Raw genomic sequence first — 25,280 nt, forward strand, 5'->3', positions numbered from 1 at the left:
AGCTTCAGGGCAGTGCCTGTCAGGCTGTGACAACTGAGTTAAGACAGTGAGGGGCCCAGTGGTCAATTGGCTGCTATAAATTAGAATTAGGCAGGGAGTTCTTAAATCAAGTAGTGGACAAAGTGATGCTGAGTTCAAGACATCCAATAGTTAACCTGTGCGGTGCTGAAAAAGATAAGGGAAAGATGTCTCAGTTCATACTGGGGAATTGTTGTCCTTTGTTGTCATACTGCAGAAGGAAATACTAATGTTGAACTCTTGAATATTGAAGAATGTGAAATCTCTGTTAAAAACTAAGTTGGTGGGCAACAGAGAAATGAATCAATTTGATAGTGTGTCTTTAATACACTGACCAATTTGTGATGATTTTTGGCAGGCATCATATCAATTCTGTGAAGCAAGGTAGAGAATACTTTCACATACTTCACCAAGAATCACTGGAGAGGAAGAACATGCTGAAAGCAGCCCAGCAGGCTCAGGGCACAAGATGGAGAACTGAGTTCCGGCCACCCAGATACTCCTCCGATGCAGAGGAGTCAGAGGAAGAAATAAACACGTAAGTCAGCTGAGAGGCCTTTTGGTGGTTTGAGGGCAGTGGTTTTAAAAAGCGACAATTTCCAGTTTCTGCCATTACTTCGTATTGAGGCAGAATATTACTACTTGTGTGAACTAGAAAGAAAAAATGCTTAAAATATGGGTAAGTGAGCAGCTGTAAACTTAGCAAGCGTGGAAAAAAATGCTTGAGTGACTGTTTAAAAAGGAGGAAGTGTAGAAGGCAGAAGGTTAGTGAACTCAGGAGAGGTTTCATAGCCAACTCAGAACTGATTCTCTGAGGAGAAAAGGAGGAGGCCTAGTGAGTTTGTGCCATGCTTTTGTTCCCACAATGGGACCCCAGCATTAAGAATAAAAAAGAATTGCATTCAGCAGAATAAGTGGTTTAGCTTGCAGAGTGGGTTTCTTCGCTAGTTCAGACCTATTACTTACTACCTTCTTCAGGTTTTATCTCATTTCTGTCATTAGATAGTCTTCAATCCTTTGGTTCACGATGATCTTTTCAGTGCACCTCTAATGCCTGTTGTAATGCTGTAGTTGTCTTCTGTTTGTCAACCCTCACTAGGTGATGAGATGATTAAATTACTTGCTCAGCAGGACAGAGTAGCTCTTGTAGAGGTTACGCACCTTTGGAGCATCATTGTATCAAAAGCTCATCTATCTCTAACAGTCTTTTCTCAACAGTTTGCTGTGGCTTTTTTCACTCCCAGGTACCAGCTTCCTCTCATTCACCTTTCTTCCATGAACTGACTCTCAACTTGGACAACTCCATCTCCAGAGTCATCTGAGAGGCAATCACACCCTAGTTATAAAGTGGGACAACAATATATAACCATTATTAACAAATAAATAAAATCTTTCCTGTTAGTATGAAACCCAGACCAAAAAGCAAACAAGTAGCAGACAGGCTGAGAGATTCTGAACAGAAAAGTTTCATATTTACTACAGTAATATCCAGCATTCTCAATGGTCACTAACTGAATAGCTAGAAAAGGTGGGAAAGGAATAGAATATTACTGAGAGATAGAAGGAGAAAAGGCATAGGGTATTAGTCAAAGTATGTTGGAATCTTAGCCTCTAATGTCTGTGTCATCTATAACTTTCTCCTTACTTGTTCAAGTCACCTACAGCTGTATTATTTAAATGGCACAATGAAGCACTTTGATCCTAGGTTAATGAAGGCCACATGAACACTTTGAGTAAACAAGATTGTGTAATTTAAAAAGATAAAAAAATTGAATACATAAGAACCTCCCTAAAAGCTTTTTCTAAACTCTGTGCTTATTATTCTTTTTGATATGTAACTGTTCTATCTACCTGTAACTCAGCTAATCCATTTTTATTGCAGACAAATAATTGATTACACATATGAAAAATACCATTGCCTTTATTATGGTGACCATTCAGACTATTGAAGTAATTTATTTTCTTCTGTAAGGAAAGGCTTCTTTCTTCAGAAAGGCTGACCTAAAAAGATTTGAAATTCCTCTTTCCTTTATGAAGGTATACATGCATAAGCAAAATTATCTTCATTTAGGTACAGCTTCTCCTAGCAGTAAAAAAAAAAGCTTTTACTGGTACAGAGTATACCAGGCTTGTGGGTGAATACTGACAAAGCCACTGTAATCCTACATCTGCACCAGGGGTTTTGCCTGTTATAAAAAAATTAAGAAAATCTTACAACTAACCTAAAAATCTACACTAGCAAAAGTTCCTAGTGGAAACCTGATGTCCTTTAATATTTTCAACGTGTTGCTTAAAACTAATATGAATTGAAAGTTTAACTTCATTTTTAGAGGAAAGACCTCTAACATCTGCCAACATTTCTAAGAGGGAAATCATTACACTTATAATCAGATGTCAAAATTGGGGAGTCTTATGGAGAATATTCTCAACTCCAGGATGTGTTGGGTGGGACAGGAGTATGCAATGAAACACGTGTGAAACAAGAAATGTGTGACTTGGGACAGTTGGAATGAGTGAAGGCACACCTGCCAATGTGGTTTACATACATGCAGGAACTCTGCCAGCATGTGTTAGTGCCAGCTGTGTGCTGCTATACATATGCTTGTCTGCAGTGGTGTACAGTTTAAAGTGGGCAGGGGGGAGTCTAGGAACAAAATACAGCTCATTATGTGTTGTGGAGACTTACTTCACTCCTAGCTTTCACAGTGCTGACTTCAAAAATTAAGAACTTCATAGAACAAGAAAAGCTCTGAAGCAGTGTTAAACTGCTGGGGCACAAAGTGTCTTTTTAACAGATGATGTCTGGCTTTAGTCTTTCACGGCTGCTGAAACTGTTGGCATGATTTTCCATGCACAGATCCCAGTGATGGATGTAGGTCTTTCACATCCCCCTTCCTTTTTCCCTGTAGGACAGCAGCAAATATTAAGCCTCTACTAGGACTTTTTCTACTGCTGTTACGTAAGTTGTAGCATTTAATTGTGTTATCAATTATTTTAAGTGTATCAATACTCTAAACTAGGTAACAGCTTCTTATCATAACAGTAGACAAAGTAGAAATAAAGTTCAGTTATCCCTCATTACTAGGAATATGGACTCTGTCAAACACTTCAGTGTGTATACAATGGTCCCACTGTCTATTCTGGCATTCTGTTCTTTTGTTAGAACTACAGAGAAGAGGAAATTGGAAGTGTGATTTGAGGAAGCACAAAACAGACATGTTTTGAACAACAAAGTCTGTGGAATTCATGTGTCAGATCATCTGTAATAAGTACAAATTTGCAGTTACAATTTATCTAAGATTATCTGAATGGTACTTCTGAATGACTGAATGACCACTTCTTGAGGTTTTGTGTAAGAAATTTCTTTTGGGACAGCAGGAACACCTGGCAGCTTATATCTTTGTTGGCTATCTCCTTTGTTAGACAAAACAATGTGTAAGTTTATTCACTTCTTAATTAGCTGAAGAAAATAGGCATGTTGATCTCTATTTAAAAATAGTGCTGAGATGCCTGGCCAGTGTTTTATGTACTATTCACAGTTGCTGCTTTGCTTTAGAAAACTTGTATCAACGGAATGCTTGGGGCACATGCTCCTTAGCCCTTGTTCCAACTATTTGCTAGTTCATAGCAGGCAATAGTAAGCTGACATCCCCAAACTGCTTCAGATCTAGAAAGGACATGTTAATCCAGAATCATTCATTCATCTAGGAAGTCTCTGCTAAAGAAATCTGCATATAGCTTTAAGACTCACCCACTCTGATCTCAGTTAACCTCTCACTATTTTTTATGGCCAGTATCATTTCAGTTTTATACTAATTTATGAGCCAGCATACAATAGTTCATGTTATATTTTCTGTGTAGACATCCTGTCTTCTGTATATTATTGCTATATGAAGGCTACAATATCTCACTGTGCTTATTAAGCTTGAATCTCCATTGTCCAACACCAGGTGCAGGTAGTTATTTACATTTGGGAAAAAGAGCTGTAAACATCTCCTTTTCTTGGTAGCATTTTGTAAACACTTTGCACAGGTGTAAATGGCTAAACAGGCTTGTGGCAGTGAAAAAACAGTGCTCACAGACTATTTAAAAAAAAAATCTGTTACATTGGTTTGGCCAGCACTCAAGACTCTTTTTTTTTTTTTTAAATTGGGGTAAATCTTTTCGACTTAATCTTTATTGTTTTCTGTGCATACAATATGTTAACCCAGCAAAAATTGAACAGAATTTTACAGGCACATCTTGAAACTTTGGCCTCATGTGTATACAATCCTACTGACTCCATTGGCATGATACCAGCAGAAAACAAGTGTAATGGAACGTAAGCAGTACCTTGCATCTTTTCTCAAAACAAATCAGTCACTACTTTTCATCTGCCTGCAAATTTGATTTCTCATAAATGCTTAATTGCTAATAACAAGTAGTAGTATAAATATGTAAATACAAATAATAGCATATTTATAAAGTACCATAAACATATTAGAAATAATAATTATATATCCTGGTAAACATAAGTAACAGATTTGTAATATTAATAAATTATAATAAATGCAGTAATTAACAATTTAGAAATACACCTAAGGATTTTTTTAGTGTAAGGAGGAGAAGAGGGAGTGTGGTGATGTGAACGCAAAAAACAGTTTTATTGGCAATGTCTTTATTTCACACACTCCTTTTTTAATTTCAGTCTTTGTCCTTTCCCACAGTTGCTCTCTAACAGAACGCAACCACCTGAGGAAGTCAGGGAAGAAGAAAAAAAAGATGACCTTACGGTCTTTCACTCCTGTTCATACAAGTGTCTTGATTCCAAGCCCCCCTGGAGCAAAACGGTATATTTGCAGGCAGATTTATGTCCTGCCCTCCTTGGTAGGACATAAGCAAAATTTACAGCAATGCAGACCCATAACACATACCTAGAGCTGCTGTTCAACTGGTAAAGACATATCCTGAGAATTTCAGAAGTTTGTGGTGAAATAGTCTGTCTTTGCTAATAGTAACTGTTAAATTCTAACTTTAAATGATTGAATCCTAATGAGTTACTGAATACTTTGTGCGCATGTACACAAACACACGTCATTTGCCTTGCTGATCTCAAGTCAGCAAATTCTGACTGAGTTGCATAAGATTTGCTTATGTGGCATAGCTGTCAAGATTAGGCTCGTTTTAAGGAAAGACTATAAAAATTAAAATTTAATTTGCTTAATTAAAAAAAGTAGGTCTACAAAAGAGAGAGGGACAAGAGAGTATGTGTACTGTGTACGCTTCTATATTTTGTATTAGTCATTAATACACGCTGTCTGGTCTGTTCTAAGTTCATTAACCCAATTGCTCACCAAATTTGCATGTGGAATAAACTAAAATGCCAAAGATAATCTTAGTTCAGAAAAAGATGGGTCCAACATCTTAAACTCACACACTGCTTTTTGTTAAACGCAAAACTTAGAAGCTTCTGTAGAATCCAAAAACCGTAAGAATCCATACCATTAAAGGATAAATGCTGGAATCCTCATAGGTATCAGAGCACTGAGCACATCACCAAGATAAGTCCATTGAAAAATTTCACATCCAAAAATATGCTTTCAGGATTCAGAGTTATGTATTAACATTACAAAAACCTGGAGAGGTGTCTAGAATTCACTGGGACAATGAAAAAAACCATCTGCTATGGAAATGCTTAAATGTGTCTATTTCAGCCAACATGATGCCAATCTGACTGCTTCCCTGACTCTATACTATAACACATTTGTTTCTCTTCTTTGCAGTGAGCATCTTTTCCGACAGCTGTGCGCCATACATTGGCTTTTGGAAGCTTTGACTCTTGAATCCAACAGTTCGATGCATTCCATATTAACGTGTTGGAATCCAGCGTATGTGCTCAATGCATGATAGTAGATGGAATGGCGAGTTTGGGAGCTTTTGTTCTTTATATGTTGTTGTTTCTCTTCTTTCAAGTAATAACTATATGAGTGAAATGTTATTAATTCTGTACCATGCAACATAAACAAATTTTGCATCAACTTTGCACCCATGCAGTCAGCAGGGAGCTCCCCCGCAGAAAAGGACCTGGGGGTGTTGATCGACAGCCGGCTGAATATGAGCCAGCAGTGTGCCCAGGTGGCCAAGAAGGCCAACGGCATCCTGGCCTGTATCAGAAATGGTGTGGCCAGCAGGAGCAGGGAGGTGATCATGCCTCTGTACTTGGCTCTGGTGAGGCCGCACCTCGAATACTGTGTTCAGTTTTGGGCCCCTCACTACAAGAAAGACATTGAGGTGCTGGAGCGTGTCCAGAGAAGGGCGACGAAGCTGGTGAGGGGTCTGGAACACAAGTCTTATGAGGAGCGGCTGAGGGAGCTGGGGTTGTTTAGCCTGGAGAAGAGGAGGCTGAGGGGAGACCTTATCGCTCTCTACAACTACCTGAAAGGGGGTTGCAGAGAGCTGGGTGCTGGTCTCTTCTCCCAAGTGACTAGTGACAGGACTAGAGGAAATGGCCTCAAGTTGCGCCAGGGGAGGTTCAGGCTAGATATTAGGAAAAAGTTCTTCACTGAGAGAGTGGTGAAACATTGGAATAGGCTGCCCAGGGAGGTGGTAGAGTCACCCTCCCTGGAGATATTCAAGGAGCGTGTGGATGTGGCATTGTGGGATGTAGCTTGATGGACATGGTGCTGTGTGGTGTTGGGTGGGTTGTGGCTTGTTGTTGTTGTGTGGTGGGTTTTTGGTGTGGGGTGTGTGTGGTTTTTTGGGGTTTTTTTGTTTTTTTCTCCAGGTTGGACTTGATGATCTTACAGGTCTTTTCCAACCGTAGTGATTCTGTGAGTTGTACAGTCAAATCAGTAGCACAGCATGGTCCTCTATTATTGCAGGTTGCAGAACTAGGAGGAAAATACTGTGCTATCCCAGCCAAATTCAGTTGTTTTTTTTCTTTTTCTCTTTTGGTTAATAATTATGGAAATTAAATACATATAGTAATACATGTATGTGTATTCCCATAGCCTTCCCTTGGAGGGTTATCCCAGTGAACTCAACAGAAATCCCATATACATTGTAATTACAGAACAAAGCCAGCTTTTAAGTGATATTTAGTAGCTGGTTCTATTCTGTCAATTATGTATGACAGTGATGGGTACTTGTAAAAGATGGATTGTTTCTGAACTTTTATACTGTTAAAAGTAAGTATTAATTTAAGTTCCCAACACTTCTAGTCAGTATAATCATGTTGTCATAACATGTATTTTTAAATTATTCATGGGTGTTTGGTAAAACAGTGAGCAGTTTATGCTCTGATTTGCAGGGCAGAGTTCTTCAAAGCTGTTCTGTTCTCTCTGTATACCCTCAGTCAAGAAAAACTGTGCCTATGTATAAAAGAGGTGGCAGAGTAGCATTATATAGAATTAGCCTGATAAATTGGAGGAGAGAATCAGTCCAGTATGGATTGTGGATGGGTTTTTCACCCCTTTACACATGAGGACCAACCAATAGACTTGGATAAAAGAACCAGTTTGTCAGCAAGTCTCATAGATACAGGGCAGGCTGACAGCAGAGTATAAATGCATAAGGCTCTGGATTAATTTCCAGGTTCTGAACTAGTGCAATCTTTTGTTGCATACTTCCTTCTGCTCTCTATTGCTGTCTCTAACCACCGCTCCTCTCCCTCAATGTCATTTGAACTGATCTGGATACACACATTCTTCATTACACAGTAACCATGAAAAATTAGGCTTACATTTAGTACGTTTAGATCATATCGTCTCTGCACAAAAAGAGATTTTATAAAATGTGGTGAAGAAAGCAAGCTTAGAACACCAATCTGCTTTTAAAACCTTTGACTGATTAGGTGGGGACTGAATGATAAATGAGACTACCTCAGCAGTGACCTGTTGTTATACCACAGCTGCAAGGACTGCAGCTTCCATGTTTACCTTTGTCAACATGATATAACATTTAAACTTTTGGACTAGTCCTCACTCAGCCAGCACTGAAAAATCCAACTCATATGAACCTGCTGTCATTTGTATCCAGGAAATCTTCCTGTGCTGGACAAAATTCTTTAGTACTTGCACAGAGGAAGTTGAGAGAATAATCTGGCCCAGTACATGTATGATAGTTTGTAGGATGACTGTGCTTTCTTTAGGTTCTTCTTCACTTGTGACTATAACATACTCATGGCTTATACACCTTGCATTGTCTTTCCATTTCTTACAAGCAAAGGTAGACATCATAGTAGTGGTCAGCCACCATTTACTCTCCATTTATTGCGTTTCTTAGAAGAACTTATAATAAAAGCATGACACTCAAAATGGAAAACTAATTAAATTGTTTTCACTTAGGGACCCTGGTGGTTGTAAAAAAACAGTAAAAGAAATCGAAGAGGAAAAGATAACAACATATATGTGGGAGCTCTTTATTACAAACAGAAAGGTAACTGCGTTGTTAATTTCTTCCTTGGGACCTAATCCAACTTTTCAATTGTTTGTTCTGTTGCTTAATTGAACTCCCTGAGACCACATTTTATGCTCTGAATCTTGTGACTGCAGAGTACTTGTCTCTAGGTTTTGAAGAATAACGATTTGATACCAGGTAATAGGAAGAGCAGTATATAGCTGATTGAAACTGTGGCTTGGTCTTAGTCATAAGTACTGATGTGGGAAGAATTAAATATTCAGCTTAAAACATAACTAGCCTCTTGTTTGCATTTGCCCCCTTTTTATGACCCAGAGTCACGTAGCAGTACCTGTTCACACAAACAGGTCTTTTCCAGTCAAATGGGGATTTCAGACTGGTATGCTGGAGGCCTTATTCTAGTAAATTCTGGTCATGATTTGCTTGGTTGTCTTTTTACATAGAATTTAAAGCTAAATTTGGAAACAAATTCTAAATGTTGAGGGCTTTAAAGAAAGCGGGATTCACTCACCAGATTCAAAGCAAGGCCAAAGGAAAGGAGAAAAGCAATTCAGAAGAAAGCCTTTAAAAGAAAAAAAAGTTAATACCTGAGCAGAAATTAAACACTAGAAAATTATCTGTAACACTTGGTAACTATTTTATTATCTTTCTGAAACCACGGAAAGACTTTTCTTTCTGAAACTGCTGATGTGACTGGAGGAAAATGAAGGGGGAATGAGTGATCCTTAAGAGTATAATTAGGGGAATTCAATAAAGAACCAGTGGGTTTCTCACTCTGTAGCACATCTTACACATTGATCTTCAGCAGTTTCCTTAAGCTTTTAGTTCCTTGCTTTGCCCCCTATAAGGCTAAATTAAACAAGTTTTGTAAAGTGCTTTTAGAACCCCAGGTGAGGCACTCCTAGAAATATGAGCTGTTGTTACATGCAGGCTATTTGCTCTTGTTTGTCAACACCTGCAGCTTGTACCCTCATGACATAATAATTAAAATGATTCAACAGAAGATTATGATTTCTGTTGGGGAATAGAAGATTTATTTCTGTGGGGGGAATAAGTAGCAAAAGTTGTGAAACTTTTAAAGACAAAGATTGTGGTTTTATGCAAATATTCTTCCTGCTGTTAGCAAACAGAGAGGGAAAGTCAGCAAGTCCCATAAAACAATTCTGTTCTTTAAAATATGAAGCTTTCTGATTTTTTTTTTTCCATACAGTCTTAACAGTTCTTTGAAGTCAGGTCCAAATGAACATAAGCAGAAGAAACCAAAGTGCCTGTCAGTCCTGATGTGTCTTTTGGCATTTACATTGCTGAGACTTTTTTTCCTCCCTGAATTAATGACAATTTTCTTTGTCATTTACGCTACTATTACTTGAAGACTGCTTTTCATATTTGATATGAAACTTCTAGTGGAAATATTGGATTCCTTCAGGGGTACTTGTGTTATAATACATATTGTTCTGATTATCAAGCCTGCAGAATTCAGTCTGCTTTCAGACTTCGGTTTTACAATCCTGACACAGGAAATTCATCTGCCAGGTTATTGGGTGTTGGGAGGAGACTTGAACATTTATCAAACCACTGTGACCTATTCTTCCCCGTACATGAGAGTGTTGCTCTATTACCAACTCTCTCTGCTGCTGCAGTGTTACTTGTTTACAAATTAGCTTAATCTGTTGGCATTAATGCAGTAGCAGAGGAGTATTGAAGAAAGATAACAAAATGAAGGAGGTCCTACCCAAGAAATCACTAGCTTGTTTGAAGTCACTGGAGAAAAATCTGAGGTTATAGGAGGACCAGAAGGATCTAATATTGGAGTTAGTTACAGAAATACAATTCTTTTTTGTCAAACATCTATAAAACCCCTTCCTTCCTATTCATTTTTTTCTTCTAGGTACAGAAATGCACCTGGAAAGCACGATGCAGTCCACTTAGCAGGAAGATAAACAAGATATCTACTCCAGGCATCTCTCAGCTTAGCAGTCAGTCATCTCCCCAGGGTCAAACCCCCTGTGGCAGCGTAACTTCCACTGCACTTTGCTCTGAAGACGTCGTCAGTATTAATATAGCTTCATCTGATGTTATGAGTGAGTCAACACAAGCTAAAGAACAACAACCTCTTTTCCCCTGTAAGTTACTTTTCTTGACTGCCAATATCAAATGGATTTGCTTTCAGTGTTGCTAGGGAGAACCTACTTCAAAGATACTGCTAGATGTACCAGTATATTTCTCTTCAGGCATATGGAATGTTGTACAAGTCTCTCTGTGCCCTCCCCCTTAGCAAATTGTTTTAAAGACAATATAATCCCATGTGAATATTAAGTAAGAGTTTTAAATAATACTCAGTTACAGTAGTTGTATAATCAGACTGTCATCCACATCTATAAGGTCCAGGAGGAGGTGAAAACAGTGAAACTGTTCTCTGCCATAACCAACTGATCCACTGAATATGTGTCTGTCTAACTTAGGGGGTTCTGTTTAACTTAAGGGTTTCTTACTCGGTATTCCTCCTACTCATCTATCAGTGATTACCTGCACTTGATAGACCTGACAGAATAGTTTATCTGTTAGCTCTGCAATGCATTTCACTACAAAGCTTAAGTTTTTTGCTTTCCTTTTAAGTAAAGCTGGACCAGAAAAGCATGTTAGCATTTAGTACTGCTGATTTTCTTTTAATTGATATTCATATTATCATTATTAGGCTGACATGCTCTCCTAGACTCTAAATTACTACTCGGGAAGGAGCTCTTGGAGTCATTTGGGATAGTTCTGTGAATGTTCAGTAGCTATCAAAAAGGCAAAAAGGACCCTAAGAATGAAATGGAAGACAAAGCAGAAAACTTGTTATGCAAAAATACAAATGTTTTGTATGTGCTTCTTCAGTTCTGGTCCTTGCAATTCAGACAGGCTGGTATCAGAAGTGGTAAAATTTGACGGGGAAAAAATGTGGTGAGGTATGTTAGAGATACAGAGTAGCTTCCAGATGAGAACCAATTAAAAAGACTAGGGCTCTTCAGTGCAGAAAAACAGCTAAATACAAGGTTGTGACAGATCTCTGTAACATCATGAAGTGCATGGAAGAAGGCGATTAGAGAGTGGTTATTCACAAGTTCCCTTGACAACAGATTTATGGGACACCAAATTAAATTATCTGGCAGAAAGTTTAAAACAATGGGAAGTGTTTTCATGCAATGCATGCTTAAACTTAGGAATTCATTGCTACAATATATTGCTGGAAGTATATTCAAGTGCAAAACCAATTAAATGAATAGAAGAAAAAACAATTAATTGCTCTTAAATGTACAGGAATGGACACATTCTCTGGGTCTGAAAGACCTTTAGGTTCAGACTGCCAGAAACTGGGTAGATATATCAGAAAGCTTGCGCTAATATCAGATACTACCTATGCAGCTGCTGCTGTCCATGGCACTAAGCACAGATGAATGGCCTTCCTGTGACATGAATGGGAATAGTGGAGAATTCAAAGCTATAATTCCAAGCAATTTCTTTAGAGATGTAGGTGAACAATTGGTTTGTGTGTGAGATGAGATTTGAAAATAATTTTGAGAGCAGTAACAGCTGGGAGCCTCTGTTTGCTGTGGGACATGAAGAAATATCTTGCGGTATGTGTGATGCATGGGAAGGACGTTTTGTGTACCCTTTGGAACAACATCTATCACATGATTGCCTGTGATTGCAGGGGACTGGCCTGAGTTACCAGTCTGGTCCCCTCAAGGACTGGTCCTCTCAAGGATTATGTTCCTAGCTCTAAAAAATATGGAAAGTTATTTTCTGCAGGGCAGCTCTGTAGCAAAGGTTGGATTCTGTAATGAATTCTGAAGCGGCTAGAATCATGTTTAATCCAGGATTCTGATTATAGGATGCTTCATGGACAAATCAGAAATTAATTACAAGTACAGCTGCCTGGTAGCCTTACACCCTAAATTCACAAAACTTCATGTAACTCATACAGACATAATTTTGAGAGCACACACAACTCTAACCCACATGTATGCATATACGTATATAGTTCAAAAGTGGGAAAGAGAATCTATAGTAGGCAGCTAATCAGTAGATACAGCTGAATGTGACTCTAACAGAAAGATTTCTTTTAAGGAAAGAATTTGTAACTCAATATAAAGCCTTTCATCCAACCGTAATTTAGATGCTGTTGTTTGGGGACTGCTGCTGTAGAATGTCTGCTTATACAAATTTGATTTTTCAGTGCTGTTGGCTGAATGAGGACCTGTACTAGTCCAAAAGTTTAAATGTGACATCATGTTGACAAAGGTAAACATGGAAGCTGCAGTCCTTGTAGCTGTGGTATAACCATAGGTCACTGCTGAGGTAGTCTCATTTATCGTCCAGTCCCCACCTAATCAGTCAAAGGTTTTACAAAGCAGATTAGTGTTCTAAGCTTGCTTTCTTCACCACATTTTAAAAAAATCTCTTTTTGTGCAAACAGAGACGATATGATCTAAATGTAAGCCTAATTTTTCATGGTTACTGTGTAATGAAGAATGTGTGTATCCAGATCAGTTCAAATGACATATATTTTCTTCACGCCGAGAAGTAAAATGAGACCTGTATCTGAGAGATTAAACACTAACTGGATTTTTATCCCCGAAGCTTTCCAGCCACAGTTTAGCTTTGAATTCTCAGTCAAAAAAATACTTTTAAAAGAGGAGGTATAAATACTTGTGCAAAGGATCTTCATTATAGAACTTATACCTGAATTTGGGGCTTTTCTTTGGGATTGATCAATGTCTTTTCAATTGATTTATCATAGTTAGATCCCTGCAAAACAAGTAAATATTAGTACCCCATTTCACAGATTATTAACTAAGGCATAGAAATCAAGGTCAGGTGAAATTACTACATTCTTTGCTGTTTTTCTGTTTTCTAATTAATGTCTGACTAGCTCACAGCTATGGAGGTTAATATTTCAAAAATATTACGAATATGGACGAGCTTGAGTATTTGTTTTCCCAGTTTCTCCAGATGGAGAATTGGAACAGGTTCTAATGCTAGTAAATGGAGGGCAGAGAGGTATTGTGCCCTCTGTTTCTGTTGATCAGCCAAAAAGAGGAGCTGTATCTTTGTGGTATTAGCCCTAGTTTGCTTCCTGTCATCTTCCTCCAAAATCTGCCAAGAGGACTGCTTCCAGGACTGGCTTTAGACAACTCAACAGATCTTGGAGAAAACATCAAATGCAGCTGCTGCTTAGTATAGCCCTCTTCCCCCAAAGCACCATTATCTGCAGAGTAGATGGGTTTCAGATATCCGGCTGCTCAATCTGCCCAAATGGTAACCATAAATAGAAAGCACTGGTTTCTTCTAAGAAGTTCTTCATGACACTGCATGCCAAGAACAGATGAGATTTGTGTGCAGCCTTAGCTCAGTCTAAGCAGAGGCTCCCTGCCCATATCGATGTCAGGTTCCAGACCCTGTGGGGGCTCAGCCCTTGTATTCAAACTGCTCCCCAGCTCTAGAGCTCTGGAAGGTCCAGCGGCATAGCCAGCATCTTACAGGCTTACACTTTGAGAATAGTAGGGGTCACAGTGGAGCCATCATTAGAACTAGTCAGTGCTAGAACTTAGGAATTTCTGACTGGGACCTTGGCACTCTCAAAACTCACCTGGCCACAGCTAATAGAGGATCTTAATTATAAGCATGGTTCTTAAAATTTTAGCCTATTAGCTGGTGCTCAGCAACTTGTTCCATCCATGTCTGACATTTCTAAATTCACAATATAATATTCAAATCTGTACATGACAGAAAAACTAAGGTTGGAAAAGACCTGTATGTAAGATCATCAAGTCCAACCATCAACCCAACACCACCATGCCCGCTAAACCGTGTCCCGCAATGCCATGTCTACACTTTTTTTGAACGCCTCCAGTGACGGTGACTCCACCACCTCCCTGGGCAGCCTGTTCCAATGCTTCACCACTCTCTCAGTAAAGAAATTTTTCCTAATATCCAGTCTAAACAAACTACTTTTAACAAGTAGAAATAGTTTGTGCTGTTATTTAACACAGTCAACATTCAGCAGTCATTTTCTATTATACTGCATGTGGTGCTTCACAAAAATGTAGGAAAAGGACCTTTTGAATTTGGGGATTACAATTTTAAGGTGTTGAGTGCTCAGTAAAATGTCACTTATTACCATGTAGGACATATTGAGCACTTCAGAGGATGACTTGGAATTTGACAGCTAGCACTGGGATTTTTAATAACAAGTGTGACAGTTGTTTTACTGCATGAGTGATTGGATGGAATAATGCAGAAAAGATGGCCGTCTCAGTGTCTCTCTAAGGGGTTGGCATCAAAGCAGGAATGAAACAGCAGTGGGAAGGAAAACAAAGATGTGAATTTGAAGGAAAGCAGTGAGTTAAATTGGCTTTCCAGGTATTCAAGGGAGAGGAGAATATAAGCATTCACATTAGTGGAAGGCAGGAAGAGTAAAGAGTGTTATTAGTGAGAGAGATCTGCTCAAAGGTGGATAATCTGGAAACTATAGCTAATGAAGGGCTACTTGAGGACATGTCTTAAGTTTTAGTAGATGCTGATAAGGAGACACAGAGAGGTAATTAGATACCTGTTGATGTTAAATGTATTAAATTCCATATGACATTTAAAAGAAGAATAGCAAAGTAATACAGTAGACTTAAAAATTCAGAAGACTTGACAGTTATGCCAGTAGAATGCTAACAGCACAGTACAATAACTGAAAATAGACTTTCTGCATAGTTTGTTCAAATCTACCCATTCTTCTAATACAATATTTTTATAAGCATCTAATGTAAAAAATATTTAGTGTCTTCTGCTTGATGGGGTTTTTTCACAGCTGAAAGAACAAAGCTTATGTTTTCAAAAGTGATTAATGAATTGGGTGTATTCATATTTGGGTACCTATCTTGAAACCTCTTTAAAAAGCTACATTTTGAAGAAACTTTGATTTTATTTTTTTTTAGAAATACTAAATAGCAGGTTTCTTTAGGATGTCTCATTCAGGCCAGCATATATGGCATCCTCTCTGCAAGGAAGAGAGGAATGCTCTATTGAGTTGGCATGTTTTTACAGAAATTTTTTTATCAGCCCTACAGAAAAGCATCCAGATAACATGTGAAGACGTGTCAAAAGATGTCCATAAACAAGAAGATATGGTTAAGGCTGTACTGCAACGGTACGTTGCCTAATGGGTTTCTGAATGACTAGGAGAAGCAACTCATCTGGACAGAGCCTATGCCTTTCTTTTTGTTCTCTCTCTCCATCCCCCACCCCCCAAAATGAATTCAGCACTCAGTGAATTCAGATGACATTTACATTTTTTTGCATTGGTGGCAGAGCCCATTTTACTGCTGTGCAAGCAGTATGTATTTTCTGAAAAATAGCCTATGAATCTTGCCTTTGCAAACAGAAGAGATCTTATGCTCCAGCAGCTTTGTAGAAAAAGCGATGTTCTATCTTATTCTTGTAGAATTGTTTCTGTTTCTACCATTGCATTTTTCAGTAGTCTCTCTATAACATTCCCAGCTAAGCTTACATTAGATGTGTTCCCTCATTACTCAGTTCTGTGGTGCTTTCCACCGCCGTAAGATCAACATGACAAACCATTCTTACAATTAGACTTTGCTGAAGCATTTTTTCCTCTTGAGTTGAGGTCAAAAGAAATAAATTTTGTACCTGGATAGCTCCAGCAAGTCTGTAATATTAAGAATGTTTTATCAGCACCTGTAGAATTTTTCAGATTCTGAAGAAGGCATACTGTATGCTATTTTAAAGCTGCTTGTGTCTTACAGTTTGTTGGCAGTGGCTCAGAAGAACTACAGAGTAAACATGCCGCTCATTAAGGACCAAGAGAGTATAATATCAAAGAAGCAGAGGCCCAGAAGGCAGGGGTAAGGGTACAAATCTGTTTTTGAAGCACCTTACATGCTGTATAAACTCAGCGCTATGTGTGAAAAGCATTTGGTACGCAAATGTCAGAGATCATTTTATTACATGAGCAGGCCAATGAAACCTTGCAGCACATTTTGTACATTTTAATGCAATGCGAAGGCACTTTCCTGGAAGGATGTGACTGGAAAGATGGTAAAAATCCAAATTTAATATATATTTTTTAATTTTTTAATTTTTAATTTTAATTAATAAAATTTATGAAATAATTTTATTAATTAAGAAAATTATAAATATATTAAATTTGGATTTTTACTGAGAATAAGGAGATCTCAAAATTTACATGGGCTCACACCGCTGTATATTCTAAGCAACACAGGTGCTTACCACAAAATGGTTACCACAAGATGCTAATTCCAATTTTCTATGTTGTTTTAGTTGCAGCTGCCATATCAGCTCTTTCATTAAAAGCAAATCTAACTTGTGTGCTGATATGAGGCAAAAGTTCACAGCAGTACGTGAAGAAGCAGCTTGTTGTTTACATAATACCCTAGCAAGCCTTGAGAGGTAGGAAGAGACTGTTTCCTGTATACTCTTAAAACACTACACACCTTGCTTCTGACTAGATTTAGGACTTGTCTTCAGGCCTTTTAAAGATGCATTTATATGGATTGACATTAAAATAAGAATATAGTGATGATGAGAGAAAGTTTTATGCTTGTCTGTGTACAAAAAATACATTACAGGTTAAATACTTACAGCACTGTGTGTTTTGGGATATTTCTGAATTACTTTTCTGGAAATAGTTTTGCTAAAAACATTGGTTATATTTATTTTGGATACCGTAGTTCTTTTCACCCAAAGACAGAATAATAAATTCAGTCCACATACAATCTGTATGGCTGTGTTGTGTTTTCAGTTGAGAGATCACTGTATTGTTCTTCAGTGTCACTTTGACTCTTCTCATAGTAATGGTTGCAATGTCCTCTCTCAAGGCCTTTTCCCAGATCAGTGACATTCCTACCCTGATGACCAGCTGAAGCTTGTCACCCTTTTCCTTTTACTCAAAACATCCATCTGTGATGTTTGTGCAAATTCTTTTATCTCATTAAACATCAGACCTGAGATCCTTCTCTACGTTGCTGTTCTAAAGGATGCTATAGGCACAGTTTTCTTCCCCCTCTCACTTCCTTCTTTCTATTCTTCTGTTTTGTTTTGTACTTAGATTTTTTTTTTGTCCCTAGAGCTTTCCTTATCTGGAGCTGGGTCCTTGTTTTCTTCCCTGAGCAGCTGCTGTGACTGCGTAAGGAACTAATCACTACAGCATCCTACAGTATGGAAGGACAAGTCACATGGAAACTTAACTATTTGCAGCTATTTTACCATTCTCCATACAGCCACACAAGCGTGTTCTGTTTGATCAGCATTTGGAGATGAAGCCTTAGTTTGGCAGGATATAGTATAAGTAATTTATTGGAAAGAAAAGCAGATTTTTATTTTTGTTATAACACAGTAGTACTTTTGATAAGAATGCATTCATGAGCCCAATCTCTGGGTCAAAATTCTAGCTCAGGTCACTCTATTCCATCTCTCTTCTGTTGTATTTTAAATAATATTTTACCCTAAATCACTGTGCAGTATTCTGTTTGGTTTTAAGCAGTGGATACCTGATAGGAAGTGGAGCTTGAATTTCAGTTTAAAAGCTTTGGTTCTGAAGTTTGTTTCTTACCTATGGCCTAGAGTTGATATAAAATGTAAACACTTTTTAATATGTTTGTAGAAATATGAGTGTATACAGAACACTGCAAAATCAAAAATTGTTATTACTGTCCACAGACTGAACATACAATGTGTTCTTCACAGTTATTGATTTCTGCCTGCCTTAATGTCTTCCCAGTTAACTATGCAAAAGTATGGTAATGTTTAAAACACAGTTTTAATTTTTAAGGTTTTTTGTAGGAGGCAGGAAGAGCGATGTTGTCAAAAATATCAGGCTTTGAAACAATTGAAGTATTTCAGAAGAGACATGGAAAGAATAAGACAGCTGGGCATAAGAGCCAAAAAAGAACATGGTGAAGATGGACTAAACTGGTAAGGAGGCACAGAAACTCTCAGTTTAAATGAGATGGTCAGGGTCCCAGAGTTCTGTCTTTAGTACAAAAAGCTCTTTTTCTTTCTTTTTTTTTCTCCCCAAAGCAAAGTATCACTAGAAACCACTGAATCAGTTGCTGGAAATACAGGCTTTTCAAACTGGTAGCAACAAAAATATGGATGTGATCTCTAGGAGCAGATCTCAGCCTGCTCAGCAAATAGGTTACTTGGAAATGGTAAGAAAGGGGATAATGAAGAGTTCCTTTCCAGTGATACTGGGCAAAAAGCACTCAGTCCTTGCATTCACACACCCCCCAGCGTAAGGAGACTTCTTGCACCAGGAAGTATGTCAAACATGCTGCATGCTGAAGATGAGAGATATTGTATAAATGTACATGGGTTAGATTCACAACTTACTGAACTGAACATTCACAGTACTGAAACTGATGGCAAAGGAGACTTGGATTCTAGCTGTCCATCCATGTTAAAAAGAAAAATATTTCCCTGCCAATTTTTGAACTGCACATGGATAATACTGCAACGCTTACAAGGGCAAATAGAGTAATCACCTAAATGCTTCCCAGTACAGCAAATATGCAGATTACTAGTGTTTTATTTTTGAAAGGATATTGTTGTACCCAGTGATCAGTTTCCAGGTACACACTAGAAATAGCCTACCAGAATACCTCAGCAAGCTCACAACGTGTTCCCTACTGCCCTGTCCATGAGAACTCCTTGGACATGGGATTACAGAGTATGCAAACTGCATGGAATGTTGGGGTTTTTTTTAGCCTGCCCTCTTCTGCTCTCCTTGCTAGTAAGCCTTCTGTCCTTCATAATTTGAAATAATGAAAAGTCCATTTCTAATCTCAATCCAAAATGTAGGTGGCCCAGCCTTAATGAGGAAACCTAGTCTTGGCCTATCTAGCAGAACTCTGCTTTTAATTGTCAAACATATATGCTCCAGCTGTCCCCCAAATTTAAGATGTGGCATGTAAATAAGGCCTGAAAGTGGAGTGGATGTGGTTTTGCTTTTATGCTTAATAGTTATGCTAGAAGAAGCCTTAATTTGGACAAAGCTCCAGGAGTATAATGAAGACTATACTAATATGGCTTTTTACTTTTTCCTTCTATGCAAGAATAATACTACCAGTCTGCTGTTCCTTCATAGGACAATCGTGCTTCTGCAGTGAGGAGGCTGTCTTGCTTTGACTATGCCAGCACAGTTAGACAAGTATAGCTCTCTATGCCAGACCTGTTCTGCAAAGTGCTATCTGTGAGGGGTCTGAAGAGTGAAATCTCTGACGAGGCTGGTCAACCCCCTTGTGGAGGCACAAAGTCACGACAGACAAATTGCTTTCACCATACCACTTGTTTCATTTATAATAGGTCTGTTTTTTTTCTGTACTCTGGCAAACACTGCCTTGCCAAGAAAGCTGAATCACAGTAGGAACATTTTACTAGTATATGCTGTCAGTCTAGTTGTCTTAATCTCTTGTGAAGTGAGAAAAAACCAAAAATAATATATGAACAGTGCCATATAAGAGTACACTAAACATAATTTCCTTTCTTACCTAAAATATCTTAATGTGTGGATGGGTTATAAAAGGCCTGTGTGTGACATGATTATGGTAACCTGGGTAATCTAGCCAGTGATAATAAGGAGTTGGCTATACAGCCATACCCATACCAGCAGTGCATTACTGAGTGTAGAACTGGCACTAGTGAAGATGAGAACCTACATGTTTCCTTTTTTACCAGTTTAAGGAGGAAATTCCTCACCCCTCCTCTCCTTTCCCAGTAACATGTATCCTAAACTGGAAGGAGGCAGCACTTCCTGTTGAGGTGTTGCTAAATCCTCAGCCCTTTGCAATGAAAGCCACAGCACACTCCAGCCATGCACAGTCTAGAAAGGTTTGGAACATCAGCCTCCAGGACTGTCAAAGCAGCACTGCAGAATTTATACAGAGCATTAAAAAAAAAGGCACTCTTTTCACAAGAGTTTTATTTTTATTGTAACATGTAATTCTCCTGAATCCCTATATTCAGAGCGAAATGGTAAAGACTGCATGTTACAGTGCACTTACATCAGTGAGATTTATGTCAGCACGTAGAGGGAGGACAATGATGATAGCACAGGGAAAAGGGATAGTAAAGAGAATCAGAAAGTGTGTCAGATCAGGCACTGATTCCACTGGAAAATCCATAGAGGCTAAACAAAATAAATAGAGGAAAGATGAAGAGGACAAATCTGTAGTAAAATGGAAACATTTGTTAGAATTTTATTATTTCCTTTCATACCCAAGTCTGTCATCCAAAATTTAAATGAACAATGAAGAAGCATCTATTTCAATGCCCTGCAAAGGGAATTGGTGCACAAGTCCAATAAAGTAAAGCTTTTTCACATTATTCACTCAGAATTACACTGAGCATTGCATTCCCCAAACAGCCATTTTTTCTGCAGAAGTTATGGAGGTGGTGAAGTGGCAGAAATGCCAGGCAAACCCAGAGTTATTAATCAGATATGCATTTGTTCCCAGGGCTTTTCTTTTATTGCTGTTCTTCTTTCTGCTAAAGGTTTCCTGTATTGCTTGCCAGACTCCCAGAGTCTGTGAAGAGTGACCGTTATGTACAGAAAATTTTAAAGAAATTGGAAAAATATGGCAAGACTCCTGACTTGAAAATTCATCCAGACAGCTTTCTTAAGGCTCTGGCTGATCTACAGATGTGGGAGCTGTGTTCTCCAGAAATTGCTGCAGCTGTAGAGGTGAGATGAGTCCAGTTCTTGATTCTCTGTGTGATGAGGGTGGGGAGAGCAGGCACCTATGGGTGAAATTCATGCAGTGGAAGGTTACCAGATGAAATCATTTAGGATCTCACCAAATGAAGATGCTACTATTCACCTTTTACAAGGCACTTTGAACTCCTTAGAAGAAAGATGTTATGACAAGCATTGGATTATTAATCAGTATAATTTTATTATGTCATTGATTTATTTACCGCCACAGTGAAAGTGACATCTGTCATAAATTGTTAGGGACACTTGAAAAGAAACATTAACTTGTTGTGCCCTGAAAAGGCCTGTCATTCCTAGTAGTTACATCCATGAGCTATTCAAGTAAAGTATTATGTCGCTGATCCAGGAACTCTGCAGATACCTTTGTTTTGCTTCAGCAACATTAAAAAAAAAATCTGCTTCTCAAGATTTTAAGTTGGGCTCAGCTCTTGTGGTTCTAGAAGTAATTGGTAGGAGAGGAAGGACACAAGAAAGAGAAGAGAATACATTTAGAATGTATACCGCTATGTAGTCTAACCAGGTAACTAACTTACAAAAAATGGCAATGATGCCACCTTGTGTTTTTTGTTCTCATCACAGTTATTTCCACTAATCTACAAGGCCAACGGAAATCTCTGAGAGGCCGCAGGTCACTGTGCATCTTACACGTATTGAGTGTTATCATGCCTTACAAAGGCAAAGGTTTAGCACCCAAAATGTCGAGATCAGACTACCTGTATTTTCCTGATGTCTTATGAAAATAGCCATTTTGTCTTGATCCCTAATTTGCACAGTCACTAACCAGAGAGGCAGCCTTGCCTTAATGTTCAATATATGTCTCTGTTGCTTGCTGGTTTTAGATCTATTTCTTTGCTGTTTCCATTCTGTTCCCTTTGTGTTTTGATCCCTCATATTAGTGCAATAGTAACAGAGAGAACCATGTCAACATGGCTGAATCTCCTATCTGCTTATTTATGCGTCTTTCAAAAATAGCCACAGAGGAAGGAGGACCTTGGTGCTCCCTCTGACTGGAATAGATAAAGGAAACTGTTGCACTTTAGGAGCAAGAAGAGCATCACTGAATATGAGCTGGCTGACACTGACAGATTCCAGATGAAGTTCCTATTGAACTTCAAGTTGCTTTAATGTATGTGCTGCAATGGTAGGTAGAAGACAGCTGCAAGTTTAAAGCACAAAGACTTGACTTGGAAGGATTCAGGATATAAATTGCAATGAAGATTGTAGAGTTTTCCTTTTAATTCATTTTAGAGCATATCCAGCTGTTCTGAAAGTTGCTTTCAAATGTTTTGGTGATATAAAGCACTGTTTGCAGAAGCCATTACATTTGTTTTGTTGTCATCAAAAACTCAGGAAAGAACCTTTTTCTGTTTCAGTTTGTACGTGAAAGTATTGTGCAGATGCCAGAAGAGGATTTCAGCGAGTGGTTTCAGACAAGAATAGCCCCCCTCAGTGCACAGTCCTCCTTTTAATTAAATGGCCAGATGATATGGTTTTCCAGCTACGCTGTCTTCAAGCAGAAAACTACTGCCTGTTGAGATCTGCCTCAGGCAAGACTGGGGAAGGGGAGTGAACTTCAGGAAGTCCCACTGAGCACTCTAGCACAACTGAAATTTGTCCTTCTACAGTGTTCTGCTGGCTGTAGTCGGCCATAGAAAATAAAAGCTAAATACTGTTGCTCCTTCCTGTACGATGTCTTGGACTCACCATCAAATTTCAATCTTATCTAACCATGTAGGATGAAGAATGAGTTTCTAATCACAGATCAGGTCATTTCTTCAGACATTCCTCTAACAATACCTACAGTATAACAAGCATCTACTCAGTACGGATATACCGATTTCCATATCTAAATAGCATTGTGTCTGTTTGCCTTTCATTTTAGGTCTCCTTTATAAAAAATATCCCAAGCACAGGGTAGTTGTAAGCTTTAAGACAATTCTTTTTTTGCATTAATTCTTTTTTGTAATTCGGATGTTTTATTTTTGCATGGAGTTTATTCTGTAGTTATTCTGTGATTATGGATTAATTCTTGCCTTATTAAAATCAGTATTGAAAAACCAAGCATTCTTAGATGCATTTCCCAGGTTTTCACCTGAAGATATGTTTTCCCCCTGATGACCTTAGCATATGTTTGCCATTACTCTGCTGGGTAAGACAGGAGAATGACACCCCTGAACTCACAGACAGTGATAAATACATGACCTTTGTGAACCTGTCTGGACCTAACTGTATTTCATGGTGCGTCACAACTGCTGGGTGATGGAATCAGTGACCCAGTGACCTTCTAAGCTGATGATCTTAATGACCTGCTTACCTGCCTGTCAAAGCTTCCCGAGGACCTACTGGGGAGAAATGCTGTTGATCCTTCAGCCACAATAAGGGGAAACAATGCTAGTTTAGGGTCCAGGTGAGTACAGTGACCTCTGATGTGTAATATATTATTGATTAATGGCCTTATTTTGTCCCCTTCCTCATTATCAAGAGATAAATGTTTTACAAGGAAAAGAGCCAAGAACACAGATTTCTTTCACTTACAGCCATCAGAAAAAAGCAAGCTCTTAAAGTTCTGTTGTGCTCCCACTTTTCTCATTCTGTATGTGGTGGAGATAAGCTAGCATTTGTACAGGCAGTGAATTCGTATTTTCGCCTGTCCATGGTTTTCTTTCCCTCCATTTCAAAATCCAGTGGCAAACTTTCCTCCAAAACTCTGGAGGCCTGATCTAGTGCCCAGTGAAATCAGTGGCAGTGCTGCTGCCGGATGAGCAGGATGAGGTCTTATTCTGACCTGTGAGACCTCAACTCCACTGTTCACTGTATTCTTCCATTTTTTTTAACTTCCTTGCAGCCCTCCATATGTTTTGAGAAACCCTAGTTCTGCTGTTCTTTTGGGATCGTTTCGCCATGATCCGAGTCAAGTTTCATTGTTAGTGCTTTTGTGCGTTACCCTGTGGTAACGACTGATACTATGTGCAAACAAAAAGAAATCTTAATTTAACAGCTTGGGAGCTCCTGGTTGAACTGTGGCTACACAAGGCAAAACATTCAGATTGGTCCTTCCTCACTACATGGAACTGCAGATAGAAGGTTGTGAGTTTTCCTTACATATAAGAAATAGAAACAAAGGGGCTTGTTCCTAGCTGCAGTACATGAGCCATGCTGCCAAAATCAAAACTTTATACCAGCCGAGCATGTGACCTAATGTGTCTGCCTGCATGTAAGATGAGATGATTGTGCCAAATGTAATTAGCTAATGTCTGAGCAGCTCTTTGAGCTCCCAAACCAGGATGCCGATGTTGAATGTTAGGAGTCTCTAATGTTTTTGTGGGATTATGAAATATCTTATGTATGTTTTCCATTGACAATGCCTCTTCTTTCTCCTATTGCCAACAGGTAACAAAAGGGACTCCTTCTCTAAAAAGAAAATAGATCATCTTTTCTCCTCCTCCAGCACCAGCCTAATGAAAAATTTTCTGCTTCTTTTACTCTGAGGTGGAGAAGAGCTCCTCTGGAGCAAAATAGCAGCTTCCCTTTTCCTGCTTCCTGACAAACTTAGTTTCCTCAGGCAAGATCCTCAACCCTACTCAAGTCTTTGTCTGCCAATTTAAAGGACTGAAACGATAACATAGAGGTTAGCTAAAAGAAGACTTTGGCTTTTTAAACTTTTGGGTTTTTTTCCTGCAGGTATCTTGGATTCTCCCAAATACTTCCGTGAACAATCTCACAATCTTTGACTTACTGCTTCAGCAGACCCTTGCAAGGTAGGTTCAAAGTAACCCATTTAACACATTGGAGATGGATGCACCAAGAGTCCAAGCAATTTGCTAAAAGTCAACAAGAGCGTGTGGTAGAGCTGCTTGGATTAGTGTTCTGTCCACTCATCCTTCCTCCCATTCTGTTCTGGTCCTTTACAATTTCAGCTAATGGGCCAGTCATTCACAAATTCCATTAGGCAAAACAAACCATGCAAGCTTGGGTTAGTCACTTGCTTCATGCACTGGAGGGATGTTTGGGGGATTCAGACACTGAACTCACACAGAATCTTGATCCTGTATGACAGAATCACTAAGGTTGGAAAAGACCT

At 38.7% G+C, this 25,280-nt stretch overlaps 1 protein-coding gene across 1 annotated transcript; it reads left to right on the top strand.

Annotated features, from left to right (window-relative positions):
* Positions 1-362: 362 nt before the first annotated feature.
* Positions 363-22,668, top strand: CCDC60 (coiled-coil domain containing 60). The gene is made up of 10 exons (XM_059827905.1): positions 363-556; positions 4,725-4,847; positions 5,781-5,885; positions 8,343-8,433; positions 10,310-10,538; positions 15,511-15,598; positions 16,756-16,878; positions 18,271-18,402; positions 20,980-21,169; positions 22,573-22,668. Exons 1-10 carry the CDS (start codon positions 363-365, stop codon positions 22,666-22,668), a joined length of 1,371 nt encoding a protein of 456 aa, XP_059683888.1.
* The last annotated feature ends 2,612 nt before the right edge of the window (positions 22,669-25,280 follow it).

Source organism: Gavia stellata, chromosome 21 (genome assembly GCF_030936135.1).
Source record: "Gavia stellata isolate bGavSte3 chromosome 21, bGavSte3.hap2, whole genome shotgun sequence".
In the NCBI taxonomy this organism is placed as follows: domain Eukaryota; kingdom Metazoa; phylum Chordata; class Aves; order Gaviiformes; family Gaviidae; genus Gavia; species Gavia stellata.

Excerpts from the sequence above, each read along its gene's own strand:
- CCDC60 (XM_059827905.1), top strand. The coding sequence starts at position 363 with ATGATTTTTGGCAGGCATCATATCAATTCTGTGAAGCAAGGTAGAGAA. Across the intron at positions 8,434-10,309 it reads TCTTTATTACAAACAGAAAG|AAATGCACCTGGAAAGCACG; the intron begins GTAACTGCGTTG and ends TTCTAGGTACAG. Across the intron at positions 15,599-16,755 it reads GTTAAGGCTGTACTGCAACG|CTGCCATATCAGCTCTTTCA; the intron begins GTACGTTGCCTA and ends TTTTAGTTGCAG.